This window comes from Peromyscus leucopus, chromosome 15 (genome assembly GCF_004664715.2).
Source record: "Peromyscus leucopus breed LL Stock chromosome 15, UCI_PerLeu_2.1, whole genome shotgun sequence".
Classification (NCBI taxonomy): domain Eukaryota; kingdom Metazoa; phylum Chordata; class Mammalia; order Rodentia; family Cricetidae; genus Peromyscus; species Peromyscus leucopus.
This window is the reverse complement of record NC_051076.1, coordinates 33,318,565-33,333,585: the sequence shown is the minus strand read 5'-3', so window position 1 is coordinate 33,333,585 and position 15,021 is coordinate 33,318,565. Positions and strand designations below refer to the sequence as shown.

Genomic DNA, 15,021 nt, shown 5'->3' with positions numbered 1-15,021 from the left:
AACAGAGAAACCCACACCCATGCTGTTTCAGAATCTCTGGACACTTTACCACCTACTGGCTGGCTGTATGGATCAAAGCGTAGCTTATTGCTCTCTGTGAGTTACATACACTGAGACACCACACAGCCTAGGGTGAAAGAACACATATTGTTAATTGTGTGACATAGACACTTTAGGGCACCTCATTTATCCAAGACTTTCCCAGTCACTTTCAGATACTGTATCTTTTGCTTCCTGACTCAATATAAATGTCCAATGGAATGAAACCTTTTTCAATCCCTCAGGGTCATTCTCTCCAAAGATGAGCATTCACCAGGGACCTCTCAAGAAGTGCCCAGAGAACAACCAACCCCGTCAAATCACCAAGTGTGACGCCATGCTTATTTGACCAGTATACAAAATAGTAAACAGTCTCTTACAGAAGAATCATGTTACCAGGAGAGATGGCTCAAGAACCTTTGGGGAAGCTTTCTAAGCCACAATGGCATTAAAAAAATAATTTTCAAAACTGTATGCTCCTGTGAATTCTCAAAGAGAAATGTTTAAGTAAGTTTTGGCTAAGAGGGTACCATAGCATCATGAGAAAGAATAAGGAAGATGTGCGAGTGCGTGCTGTGCGTGTGTGTGTGTGTGTGTGTGTGTGTGTGTGTGTGTGTGTGTGTGTAAGCCAGGTTGATGTAAGGTATCCTCTTTACATCATTTTTGAGACAGGGTCTCTCACCTTACCTGAAGCCTGCCAGACTCAGCTAAGCCAGCTAGCCAGAGCCCAGAGATGCTCCCATTTCTGCTCCCCTTCCCCCTGGGCACTTCAGTACTGACTCTTATGAGGAAGCTGCAGGTCGACCCCAGGTCACTGCACTTGAGTGCCAGGGGCTTGGCTGAGCCATTTCCCTAGCCCAGTAACAAATCAGAAAGTCCTTTAATGCTGGTATAAAATGATCCCCAAGACAGATTATTAAATTTAAAAAAAAGCAAAATGTAACATATCCCATACAAAATTTAACTCAAATAGATCAGGCTTAAAAATAAGAGGTAAAACTATACGCACAATCTTAAAGGAAACACTGGAGTTCATTGTTGCAGCCTTCTATTAGTCAGTGGACTGTTTCATAGACACCAAAAGCAGAAGCAATAAAAGATACAATGAGCAAATTGGGTTTAATAAACATTAAAAACTTGCGTGCCCCTAACAGGAGAAAATATCTGCCCGCTGCACCTGTGGTGCGCTGTAGCTCAGAGAGACCTTAGCTCAAAAGCGCCGGTGGGGATTAAGGGATGGGGGGGGCGGTGGTTAAGAGGGTCAGGGTTCAGGTCCCAGCACCCACATGGAGGCTTACAACTGTCTGTAACTCCAGTTGTAGGAAATCTGATGCCCTCTTCTGGCTTCCTCAAATACTGTACAGGCATGGCACATTTGTGTACATGATGGAAAAATACACACATAAAATAAAAATACATATCTTAAAATTAAATAAACACAACCAAGCTCTAGACAGTGCCCAAGGAATGGTACCCAAGGTTGACCTCTGGCCTATACCTATACATACACACACACACACACACACACACACACACACACACACACACACTCTGGCCTATACCTACACACACACACACACACACACACACACACACACACAGGGTGGGGATGGGGCAGTCCACTTTCCCTACTCTTATGCTATTTCTGGACCTCCTTAGAAAGCTGGCCCTGCTCCAAAGAGTTTTGAACTTTTTCATACCCTCCCAAAGCAATGTGATGTCATCAGCTCCTGAACCAAGTTTTGCAAAGTGAGTTCAAGGCAGCCAGAGAGACATAGCAAGACCCTACTTCACAAAACAAAAGTAAACAAATGCCAAAACATAGATGTATTAGAAATATTGTATAAAATTACCTTCAAGCTACTTATAAATACTGTCTATTAAACAAATAAATTTGCATCACAGACTTGGTCTACCCCCAAGATATCTCAGTATGTATATGTATATGCAAATATTCCAAAATTTAAGAAAAAAAAATGGAAACACGTCTGGTCCTGCATGTTTCAAATGCAGGAGACACAATGTGGAGTGCCCACCTCATGAGGTTATTTTAGGACTAAAATGAATTAATGTTTCCAAAGGGCTGAAAATGGTACCCAGCCATATACTATGACAGATAAGTCAGCAGCTGCAAAAACACTTATGTACATTGCTATTGGACAGTGCTCATGCCCTAAGGAAAGTGTTTATCAAGAGACATAGCAGGGGAGGAGGAGGAGGAATTCGAACATTTGTGACATATGCGTTGAAATGCTATGGTGAAACTCACTACTTTGTACACTAACTTAAAAAGTGAATAAAAGGCATTTAGTTTCTCTTTTCTCTGGAAAATTACCATTATTAGTAATGAGTGTAAAACCTTGGTCCCGCTCACTTCATGTGCATTTCTTATCTGTCCAAATAGTCTCTAAGCGATGACAGGACCTAGGCATCCTCAGTTACCCTGGGGCTTTTGTGAGTTCGGGCCTTGTGTGACACCGCGCCCCACCCCCCAAGTTCAGTGGTTCTCAACATGTGGGTCACCCTTTGTGTGTTGAACGGTCCTTTCATAGGGATTACATATCGATATCCTGCATATCAGATATTTAACATTACGATTCTTAACAGTAGCAAAATCACAGCTATGAAGTAACAACAAAAATAATTTTATGGTTGGGGGTCACCACAGCATGAGAAATTGTACTAAGGGGTCACAGCATTAATTAGAAAGTTGAGAACCAGGCCGGGCGGTGGTGGTGTACACCTTTAATCCCAGCACTCAGGAGGCAGAGGCAGGTGGATCTCAGTGAGTTCGAGGCCAGCTTGGCCTAGAGTGAGTTCCAGGACAGGCACCAAAACTACACAGAGAAACTCTGTCTTCAAAAACAAAAACAAAAACAAAAAAACAAACAAACAAAAGAAGGCTGAGAACCACTGGCCTAGCTACACGCCTGTACAGCCATATTGTGCCACAAACAGGTCACGGTTTGCACGGCAGCCCCCTGCACCCCCTGCAGCGGTCTTGGCCAGCAGCAGTTGAGACTGTCCAGCTCCTCTTCTCAGCATGCTAGCTTGTGGGAGCTCCATTCACCAGGACGGAATTCACGGTTGATCCTCCATGACCAGGAGGCTCTGCTGCTGGAGTGAGCACAGACCAGAGGAAAGGGTTGGAAACAAAGTACCCAAAACTAGAGGCTGAAGAGAAGAATCGGAAGAAAAGGCTAAAGGGGAGTAAAAGACTCGAAATGTAAAGTCAAATTCCCAAACCTCCACATGACAAGATTGAACTATTAAATGGAGTGCAGACACTATGAAGCCAAAGTCAGGTTTCTTAGCAAGCCAAACTCTGCAGCATGTCTGTACTGTAAAGCAGGAAAAGATCTGAAGGGGGGGGGTCGGGGGAGACGGATACAGCAGCCGAGGCAAGGGCAGACACGAGGCAGCGGTAGAGGTCTCCCAGACTTGAGGGACTGCCAGGTGCATACAAGGAAGGGCCAGAAGGACTGGGAAGGAAGAATGTTTGCCAGGAAACGATTCCAACAATGGGCTGTGGATAGCTGGAGAGGGAGAGAAGCAGCCAGGAAGTGACTAATGCACTGAAGGGGGGTGCGGTGTGGGGGGGCAAGACCATGGTTTGATGAGCTCCAGCAACTTGCAGTGTGGGCTTAGAAGCCGGCACTGAGGAGGAGGGTGACATTCTGAAGATGGTATGCTTTCTGCTCAGGGTGACAGCCAGAGACAAAAGAAGGGGAGGGGAGGAGAGAAGGCCAGACTAGGAGGAAACAACAGCCTGAGGGTGTGCAGGACCTCAGAGAAACAGGGACTTCCTGTAGGTGAGGGTCATCCAGGTGAGTGCACGGAGCGAGACTACAAAAGGTTAAGTTGGAGGAAAGGAACAGCAGAAGGGCTCTGACTGGATTCCTCGGGGGCTTGCTGGAGTGTCAGGGAGGCTGACATTTTATAGGGAAGAAGGAACATACTGGGAGCGTTTTCAACGTTTTGTTTAAGGTAAACCATTTCCGTACCTTACAATTTTAGAGAGCTTTAACTATGACTTTAAAATTCAAGTCAAATGTGGTAGCTCATACCAATAATCCAACACTTGGGAGGCCAACACAGGAGGATTACTGTGAGTTCAAGGCCAGGCTGAGCTACACAGTGACTCTGAAGCCAGCCTGGGCTATATGTAGCATGAGACCCTGTCTCAAACAAATATATATAAATAAATAAAAGATTAAAAATGCAAAAGCTCCTCCACTTAAACCTTTCAGATCACAAACTTCAACTTGCAAAATAAGCCATGCCAACTCTGCCATCCCATGAATGCACTCAGTCCTAGGAGTCTACTGAACTCCTAGGACACTGCCAAAGTGGCCCAGGCCCTTTCCTAGACCTTGCTGTGGGAATCTTTCTGAAGAAAGCACTCTCCACCAGTGAGAGTGGGAGAGAGGAGATGTCAGCGGTGGACCGAAGCCAGGATAATTCCTGGAAGGCTTCGATCCCGGGTCCAGTTTGCATTCTCATTTAATACTCTAAAAGGCAAGATTTTACAGAAGCATCCTGGCAGTTAGCAGGTTGTTGTAGGGAACTAGCCACTGTTTCGGCTATTCCTCCAGGTCGTCCTGTTTCAAGTAGCAAGTGGCGTCATGCTTGGGAAACAAACAGGCGGGACAAGCAGGACCCTAAGTAAATCAGTTCATCATCAGTATCTAGTAACTGGTCTTTCCTAGCTTTTCTTACTACAGCCTCGGTGGTTATTTATATCATCCTTAGTGGGGAAGCCAGGAAAGAATAAACATGAAAAAATAATTCCCATCTCTAAACAGTAGAAAGAACGCAAACCCGAGCGATGTAAATGAGTGCGTAATGGGGTCAGCAGGTCTGTAAACATATCACTCTGTGACCGTGCTCCCAGCAGGCATGCGTGCTGGCTGTGCGCATGCGCATTTGTGTACTCTTTACTTCTCAGCCCAGTGTTCTTCCCATTTACCGTTAGTCTAAAAAGTGTAGACATACAGTACAGATGTGATTGCTAAGGGGGAAAGGGGAGGAGAAGAGAGGCTGGGACTGTGAGTTTTGATACAAGAAACATTACCTCCGAACAGACAACACTGGTTGTTTGTAGAGTTTAATCTACTTTCTAAACGGTAGGCCTCCACAAACTTCAGTCCGGAAAAGAACCCAGTCACGTTTCAAGGCTGTATCTCCTTGCCTACAATGTAACTGTCAGCATCTTGCAACACTAACAAGTTGTTGGACCACCTTGCTGGAGAGACTAAAGCCCAGATAATGATGGGTCAACGGTGGGTGAACCCACACCCTGACCTGGCCGCTTAGACTTGCATTTACCTCTAGCCCTCTATTTAAACTTTAAACTTTTCAGGGCCCTGAGGATGGGCTGGAGTTGGGTCATTGGATCTCTGATCTTTCCAAAGTGGCCACATTGACTCCACTTTCTAATTTTTTTTTTTAATTGATTTGACTGTTTTGACTTCTCAATAACCTGGCATCTTACAGCAAAGATTGTAACCCCAAGTTCCATAAGACTTTCAAGTACTTAATGCCTAAGAAGTACTTAGACAGATACTTGCTAAGTAACTGAACAGAATTTGAGAGGCTGTTCTGGATGGCTACAATGGCGTGTTCCTGTAGTCCCGAGAGCCTGGAGGCTGAGGTGGGGTAGCTTGATCACTGGAGTTGAAGGCCAGTCCAGGTAACATGGTGAAAAGTAATCTCAAAACCATCAAAGTTGGGTGTGGTATACACCTTTAATCTAGCACTTGGGAGGCTGAGACAGGAAGATACTAAATTCAAAGCCAGCCTGAAATAACATTAAGACGTTGTCTCAAAAGAACTTTTTGGAAAAGATGAACCCTTACGTATAGTACTCTCAAATCAGCCCAGACTGACCTGGAACTCACAGTAATCCTCCTGTCTCCTGCCCCTCAAGTGTTGGGATTTTAGGTGTGAGCACCATACCTGGCTTCTAAAAAAGACTGGTTTATTTTATAGGAGAGGAGGTGACGTTTCACTCATAATATCAATGTTCCTGCTTCTGCTGCTTTTTAACACCCTAAAGACCATTTTGACTGCCCTGCCTTCAACAGCAATCCGATATCACACAATTCAGCCCACAAGATTCTGAGAAAATGGAGTTTGGGTCTATTCTGTGCTCCTTTGCTTAATCACAAATACAACCAACAGCAATACAAAAATAAATAAATAATAAAACACACCTTTTCTTTTTCCTTGAAAGAAACAGGAAAACACAGAACAGATCCCATCTAATACATACACAGTGAACTTTTTTGTCCATTTTTACTATTAACAACCAGGTTAAATGAAAGTTGGTAATCCAACGGAATCTCACCTACATTTCAGAGACTAGTTACCTTAGGAACTCTTACACGAAAGAAACTGAGTAATGGACATTGAACAAATTACATTTTGCAAAACAAAAAAGGGGGGGGGGGCCCCTCCGTGTTTTCTTAGCAGTTGGCCCTCTCTGTAACCACTACTTAACCGAATTCTGAGGCAGAAACAAGTGCTTTGCTTTGAACAACACACACAGACAAAAAAGTCCTGAGGCAGACACTACTTCAGACGCCCATAAAACAACTCATCCAATTCACATAAACTGAGCCGGAGCCCTTTATCAAAACCTTGAGTCTGGTTATTTGGTAAGGGCCGGTGGGGAGGGGGGTATTTAAATCAAAGTAAAAGTAAGCTTTGTAAATGTTCAACGTCTTGCCGAATTATGGTGCCCATGTTTGGCATTAATACGAATTCAAAGAAATTCGTTTAAGGTTTTGCATTCTAGTCCAGAAACTAACATAAATTTCTTCTCTATGGTTTGCAGACCCCAGAGGTGAGACAAATGAGATCCTCAGTTCTCTCTATCACGGAGCTTAGGAAAGGATCTTACCAGGTAAAAGAAAAACACTGGCTTAAACAAGGAAATAAACCAACAAAGGCCCCACAGATGAAAAAAATCCTGCAACCTTCCGCCATCTCCCAAAGGTGGAGAATCCTATTCCAGAGTCGGATTCCCAGGAGGCCTCGGGAGACCCAGAGTCACCAGGAGGCCGACGGCAGGGGACTGGGCGTGAGTGGCCTCCGGGGACTGCCCTCCCCCCCCCTCGGGGAAGCTGCAAGGCAGGGAGCCCCCTCCTCCTCCACGTTCAGGGATCCAAAGAAAAGAGGTTCCTCGGCTCCCGGCCGCGCTCCCCGGGCGGCGTGCCCGGGCCCCAGAGCGCGCAGACCGCGCCCCCTCCCCTCCGCGGCGCCCCGAGCGCGCGCGCACGGCCGCGGAGCCCCCTCCCGGCCCCGGCCCGGCCCCGCATCACTCACACAGCCCGAGCATCGCGGCCACACCGACCACAGCCAGCGCCGGCGGGCCGGGACTACCGTCAGAGCCACGGCTCCGACGGCCTCTGCCATCCTGCTCCCGCCGCTCCGTTCGGCCCGGGTCCCCGCAGCGCTCGGCTCGCTCTGCCTCAGACCCCCCGCCCCAACACAGCTCCGGGTCCCCGGCTGCGAGCGCGAGGACCACCGCTCCACGCCACGGCTCCCCGCTCCCGGCCCCAGTGGTCAACCCGCCAGCCCACCGCCCAGCCCCAGCCCCCTGGGCCCGCCCCACTGCCCGCTCATTGGTCGACCGGCAAGCCGCGAAGGACACCATTGGACACCTCGAGAGCCCGCCAGCCCCCTCCTCGAGCAAGGCCCCGCCCCCGGGGTCCCACCCTTGGTGGGTCCGCCGCGGCGTACCCGCGTTCCGTGCCTCCGCCGCGGCCCAGCGCGGAGCCTGCCTGCGTGGCTGGCCCTGGGGCTGCCCTCCGGCCCCCCGCCGCCAGGGTCTGCCCTCCTCGCTTGGGGGCCAGCCCCCCCAGTTCTCTTCGTTTTCCTCCCCGTGGTAGGTTCCAAGTCCTGATCCCATCTCGGACGAGGATCTGCTCGGTTACTCCTGGGTGGGGGAGGGGGTCGGGAGGGAAGCGGGAGGTGAGGAAGAGACTTAACACTCAGTGGTCCAGACAGTAAAGGGTCCCCTAGCCCTGTGCCCTTTGCCCAGGGTCTGTCTTTGCCTGAACTGGATCGTTGGTGTTGCCATCTGAGAAGTCTCCACTTTGCCCTAACCTCTGAGCTGCCCCTCTTTGGGTTTTCAAAGGACTGGAAAGGAATGGCTATTGGAACTCTTTCCTGCCACCTAGATCACCAGTGATTGAACGGACTGTTTGTTTAGCATACCAATGTCCCTCTGCCGGTACAAGAAAAAGTTAGGACGTTCCTCACCTAAATTCTGAACTTCCTTCGTCCAGAACACTGCCTGCTGCAATCTAGCTGCCCAACACATCCTGAAGAGTGGGAGGATTCTGAGAATGGCCTTCCAAGGGGGAAAATGGAGGGACCAGAACACAAAACACATGAGAGTGAGGGAAGAACAGGAAAATCCAAGAGTGGGGATGGAAAACGAGTTTTAGATGGTGCAAGCGGCCACACTGCAACCTCTCATTTCGGGGTTTTGTCGAAAGCCAGTTTTTTGTTTGTTTTTTGTTTTGTTTTTTTTGTCGTCGTCCCCCCACCCGGGCCCCTCCCCACAGGCTTTCTCTGTGTAGCCTTGGCTGTCCTGGAGCCCGCTGTGTAGACCAGGCTGGCCTCCCGAACCCCCAGAGATCTGCCTGCCAAAGGCGGGCACCAGCATCGAAAGCCAGTCTTCACAGCGTCTTCCTGAGGTCTTTGCTGGTCTAACCCCATAGCCGTGTAGTAGAGCAAATTCCTAATTACCAGGCAACCAGAGAAAACCAGGAAAGCACACCACAGCCGTTTTGCCTTTTCTGTCTGTCAGCAAGTTCTTCCAATAGGTGTCCGTGTTAATTGAACTGTAGATGCACAGCCCTAGATTCACTCTCAAGCACTCTCAAGTGTCTGGTAGTGTAGACAAACTGATACTCATTTTTTAAAAACAATTCTTGGGGGATCTGTTGTTGTTTCTTTGAGGCAGGGTCTCTCTGTGTAGTCTTTGCTGACCTGGATCTTGCTTTGTAGTCCAGGTTGGCCTCTAACACAGAGATCTGCCTGCCTCTGCTTCCTGCATGCTGGAATTAAAGGTCCTGAATGCTGGGATTGGAGGCATGTGCCACCACATTCACCTCAAAGCAAGTCTTGAGAAAGGCTAGTAAAACCGACACCCGAGGCTAACGGGAACAGTGGCTTTCAAAGACATGCGCACGCGCTAAAGCAACACAGATTGTCAGATTGTCATGTACTTCAATACAGAACCTCTGGGCCAAGAGGACTCTGGGAAGGATTTATGGAAGGTATATTTGAGGTAGACTTTTCATGAATAAAAGTTCACTAGAGAAATAGAAAGGGCAAGCTGTGAAGAATGGGTCTGAGAAAGAACGATTTTTCAAGTTTGAAGCCAGCCTGGGCTGATCGTGAGTTTTAAGCCAGCCTGAGCCACAGTGTAGATGACACTGTGAGACTGTCTCAAAAAATAACATGAAAACAGAATAGGAAAAGCAAAGCCAGAGGACAGAAAAGTGTGTATCAGGTGTGCAACAGCTTCCAGTTTCGAGGGAGAGAAAAAGGAAAGGATGCCAAGAGGGTGTGTAGTGGTGAGATTTTGAAGAGCCCTAAGTTGTTCAGTAGAGAGTGACGAAGTCTGATCCGTACAGAAGAGGGCTCCCTATGCTGGGGGAGGGGAGCACTCACCTTTAATCAACCATGCTGGGGGAGGGGAGCACTCACCTTTAATCAACTATGCTGGGGAAGGGGAGCACTCACCTTTAATCAACTATGCTGGGGGAGGGGAGCACTCACCTTTAATCCTATGCTGGGGAAGGGGAGCACTCACCTTTAATCAACTATGCTGGGGAAGGGGAGCACTCACCTGTAACTCAGGCGGTAGAGGCAGGTGTTCTTTGTAAAGCTTTTTCATTTGGGCCACCAACCAGCTCCCAAATCATGACATGGAGGTTTCTTATTAGTTATGAATGCTCAGCCTAGCTTAGGCTCATTTCTGGCTAGCTCTTTTGACTTAACCTGTTTCTCTTTATCTACCTTTTCTTTCTGTATATCCTACTTTTCCTGTTTCTTCTGTGTCTGTCTGTCTGGCAGCTGCCTGGCTGGCTGGCCCTGGGTGTATCCCTCTCTTTCTCCTTGTTCTCTTGTTCTTTTCCTAGATTCTTCCTCCTATTTATTCTCTCTGCCCACCAGCCTCACCTCCCTCCTGCCTAGCTATTGACCATTCAGCTTTTTATTAGACCATCAGGTGCCTTAGGCAGGCAAGGTGAAACAAATGCAACACATCTTTGCATAGTTAAACAAATACAGCATAAACTATGTAACACACCCTTACATGTTAAACAAATGCAGCAGAAACAAATGTAACACACCTTTACATAGTTAAAGTAATAGTCCACAGCATAAACAAATGTAACACATCTTTGCATAGTTAAATATTCCACAACAGGTCTTTGCGAGTTTGAGGCCTGCCTGCTCTACATAGTGAGTTCCATGTCAGCCGGGATTACACAGTGAGACCCTGTCTTAAAAAGGGGTGGGGGGGGGAGGAATGAGAAAGCATGTACATGCACAAGCACATGACATAAGGTATCACATGGAGGTAGAGAGGAAGGCAGCATTTGAGAAGTGGTTCAGAAAAAAGATTGACACAATATTGTAGCAGGAATCTTAAATGTTCTTATTAATAAAAACAAACCTGGACCAGGTATTGAGATGTATGCTGGAAGATCAGAGAAGCAGAACAAGCCACAGCTACCTCACCTTGCCAATTCCTCAGCTGATCCTGTGTCCTCAGACTGGATGCCTCTCATCTGAACTGTGCTGCTCCTAAGCCTAAATGCTTAATCAGCCAAATGCTTCTAGTTCCTGGTTTTCACACCTTATATGCCTTTCTGCTATCTGCCATCACTCCCTGGGATTAAAGGCTTGCTTTCTGGGATTAAAGGCATGTGTCACCATGCCTGGCTGTTTCCAAAGTGGCCTTGAACTCACAGAGATCCAGAGAGATTTCTGCCTCTGGAATGCTAGGATTAAAGGCATGTGCTACCACTGCCTAACCTCTATGTTTAATATTGTAGCTGTCCTGTTCTCTGACCCCAGATAAGTTTATTAGGATGCACAATATTTTGGGGAACACAATACCACCACACAATATCCTATAAATCAAGTAGAAAATGCAATCAAGAAAAAGAGTTCTCATTTCTAGGCTGTCAATCTTGTCTTTAAGATCAGTTTCAGCCAGCTACTTCCTTTAGGTGAGCACCTCAGGGCACAGCCACCATCTCCATCATCCACCAAGACCTGGTGTCTAACGTCGCCACAATCCAGGAAATTTCAGCCAGGCTATGCCTCAAGGTGGATGACTAGATGGTCAGTCGGATAGAGCGGATAGAGCGTAATACCATCGATGATTCACTCACTGGTGGAAATGCTTCCGACAAAGCTCAGAGGGCAAAGGTACCAAAAGCAAAATAATGACCATGGTGACTCACGCCTTTAATCCCAGGGAGTGATTGATGGTAGAAAGCAGAAAGGTATATAAGGCGTGAGGACCAGAAACTAGAAGCATTTGGCCGGTTAAGCATTTGGCTGGTTAAGCATTTGGCTGTTAAGCTTCAGGCTTTTGAGCAGCAGTTCAGCTGAGAGCCATTGGTATGAGGACACAGAAGCTTCCTGTCTGAGGAAACAAGACCAGCTGAGAAGTTGGCCAGGTTAGGTTAGCTGTGGCTTGTTCTGTCTCTCTGACCTTCCAGCATTTCACCCCAATAACTGGCCCTGGATTTGATTTTATTAATAAGAACTTTTAAGATTCGTGCTACAAATGACCGGTGACCCATCACTGACAGGAAACTGACTTCACAAAAGAGACCAAAGGCCTATAACAAGTACACCCAAGATGCTGTTAATTCCCTCAAAGGAAAACTTGAAAGCCCAAAGCAAGAACAAGCCAAGCCCTTTGTGACCTGGGCGCAGAACAAATCAAGCACATCCCGGTAAATTCCAATAACTACTAGTTTTTTATGGATAAAACCATGAATCCGAATGGCTCGGTTGCTGTTCTGGACTGCGTGACTCCAGACAGGGTTTTCTTTAAGGGTGGTTTAGAAATGAAACATGCTAACAAACTGAGCAATTATATTGGCTCGATTGCCTGTCGCCATAACTGGATGACGCTTGTCATCCATACAACACCAGAACCCAAGACGGATGAGACTAATGCCATCTTGAGCTCTCCTTTACTTTTGACTGTGATTTATTTAGAGTAGTATTTATATTATAGTGTGTAATACATGTATACATGAAAACCATGACATGTATGTTGTCTAAAAATAAAATTATTCAAACTAAAAATAAAATATTACCACAAGAAAATGAAATACTGTAATTTGTGGGGCAGGGGGGGGGAAGAAAAATGTTCTGAACTCTGAATGGATGGCCAACAATTAGACCCAAAGATGAGTCCAAGGACCTGTGGGATGGATCATCCAGTAAAGAGACTTGTCACCAAGCCTGATGACTTGACGTCAGTTCCTGGAACTGACATGGCAGAAGAAGATGATAAACTCCTACAAACTGTCCTGTGACCTCCACACAAGCACTATAGTGCACTGTCTTAATTAGGGTTCCTATTGCTGTGAAGAGACACCATGACCACAGCAATTCTTATAAAAGAAAACATTTAATGAAGTGGCTTACAGTTTCAGAGGTTTAGTCCATTATTGTCATGGTGGGGCATGGGAATGTCCGGGCAGACATAGTGCTGGAGCTGAGAGTCCTGTATTTTCATTGGCAGGCAAGAGGAAGTGGTCTGAGACACTGGATGCGGCTTGAGCATACATCTCTACATACAAAGCCTGCCTCCACAGTGGCACACTTTCTCCAACAAGGCCACACCTAACAGCGCCATTCCTTTTGGGGGCCATTTTCTTTCAAGACATCAAATGTACATACTAAAAAAATAAATATAAATATTTCTTTTTAAATTATGAATCTGCTGGATGGTGGTGTCACATGCCTATAATTCCAGTACTTAGGAGGCAGAGGCAGGCAGATATCTGTGAGTTTGAGGCCAGCCTGGTCTACAGAGTAAGTTCCAGGACAGCCAGGGCTGTTACACAGAGAAAGCCTGTCTTGAAAAACCAAAAATTAAAAAAAAAATGAAACAGAGTTGTGGTGGAATGAGAATGGCCCCCAATAGGCTCATATATTTGAAAACTTGGTAGAACTGTTTGGGAAGGATTAGGAGGTGTGGCCTTATTTAAGGAAGTGTGTCACTAGGGATGGGCCTTGAGGCTTCAAAAGCTCTTGCTATTCCCAGTTAGTTCTCTCTCTCTCTCTCTCTCTCTCTCCCTCTCCCTCTCTCCCCCCCCTCCCCTCCCTCCCTTGTGCTTGTCGATCAGATGTGAGCTCTCAGCTACTGCTGTGTACAGGGCCATGCTTGCCTGCCTACCACCATGCTCCCCAAACCTTTGGAACCGTGAGCCCCAATAAACTCTTTCTTCCATAAGTTGCCTTGGTCATGGTGTCTCTTCAAAGCAATAGAAAGGTAACTAAGACACCAGGCTACCCTGAGAAAAGTTCACCTGTGCAAAATTAGTTTCATTAACAGTCCTGTAGAAAGAATGCCTTAATTAAAATAGCTCTATCCAGAAGTTCAAAAAGCTGGAAATTACGGTTTTTGTTTCTTCTGAGCCTAGAGACAGAAAATTATGGGAAATAAGGGTAATGAGGTCCTCAGAGAAGTGGTCATTATTAAAAGAGAAGTGTGGATAGTGACAGGGACAGAGGCATGGCCACATGCTGTCACCCACTGCACCCTGTATCTCACTCAGGTAAGACAAGATCCCTGGCTTCACCACAGCAAGGGATTTCGAGAAGAGCCTGAACAAGCAGGAGCTGGAGTCTGTGAAAAGACATCGGAACTCAGAGTTTAAGCACCAAACCAAGAGCAGAGATGGGAAAGAAAGACGCAGGCATGCTTCTCTAAGAGAGCCACCCTTCATTGTCTTGAAGATAGTCACAGATAAGATGTGGGTTTGTTTTGGAGGTTATTATCTTTCAGAGATTGCAAAGAAGTTAACTTTGTAAAGAAGTTACATGCATTTATTTTTCGTGCACAGAGAGGCACACATGGAAGTCAGAGGATAACTCCTAGGGAGTTGGTTCTCTCCTACTCGGTGGGTTCAGGGCATTGAACTCACACTGTCAGCCTTGGTGGCAAGCCCCCTGACATACCGAGCCATCTCAGGCCCTGGCTAAAGAGGGTGATAAAGAGACCACAGGGGTTCCTGAGGTGCTCCTGACAGGATTGTAATTGACATGGCAGCTGACAGATCACCAAGATACAGGAAGTTAAAGTATCTTTATTGTGAATTAAGTTATGGGCTTGAGAGATAGGATCCAAGTTCGACTCTCAGTAGCCACCGGACACAGCTCATAACTCCAGCTCCAGGACAGATCCAACACCTCAGGCCTCTGAGGGTACCTGAACTCACATGCACATCACACACACGCGCGCGCGCGCGCACGTGTGCGTGCACACACACACAAATAATAATAAGTCCACTTTTTTGTTTTTTGTTTTTTGAGACAGGGTTTCTCTGTGTAGTTTTGTTGCCTGTCCTGGACTAGCTCTGTAGACCAGGCTGGCCTCGAACTCACAGAGATCCACCTGGCTCTGCCTCCTGAGTGCTGGGATTAAAGGTGTGTGCCACAACCACCCGGCAACATAACATATTTTAAGATCAAGTACTATTATATATATAATTTTTAAAAATTGCCTTCAGTTAGTTGGCAACCTTTCCAGTAAAAATTCCATGTCTTAGAATTCTTGTTTCAACCAGTCTTCAGAGACTCCTTCTCTTTCCACGGCCTGAGATGGCCAGTCTGATCAAGGCAGTTTCTAAACTGAGGGTCCCTCTTCTTAGGTGACTCTGGTTTGTGTCAACTGACAAACGCTATCCAGCATCACATTCCTTC

General features: G+C 46.7%; 1 protein-coding gene across 1 annotated transcript in view; it reads right to left on the bottom strand.

The window, feature by feature from the left end:
- Mpzl1 (myelin protein zero like 1) overlaps window positions 1–7,592 on the bottom strand; it is a 44,103-nt gene extending 36,511 nt beyond the window's left edge. Inside the window, 2 exon segments of the mRNA XM_028864381.2 lie at window positions 7,369–7,389; window positions 7,392–7,592. Coding sequence (XP_028720214.1) covers window positions 7,369–7,389; window positions 7,392–7,458 — 88 coding nt within the window. The 5' untranslated portion in view covers window positions 7,459–7,592.
- Window positions 7,593–15,021: the final 7,429 nt, after the last annotated feature.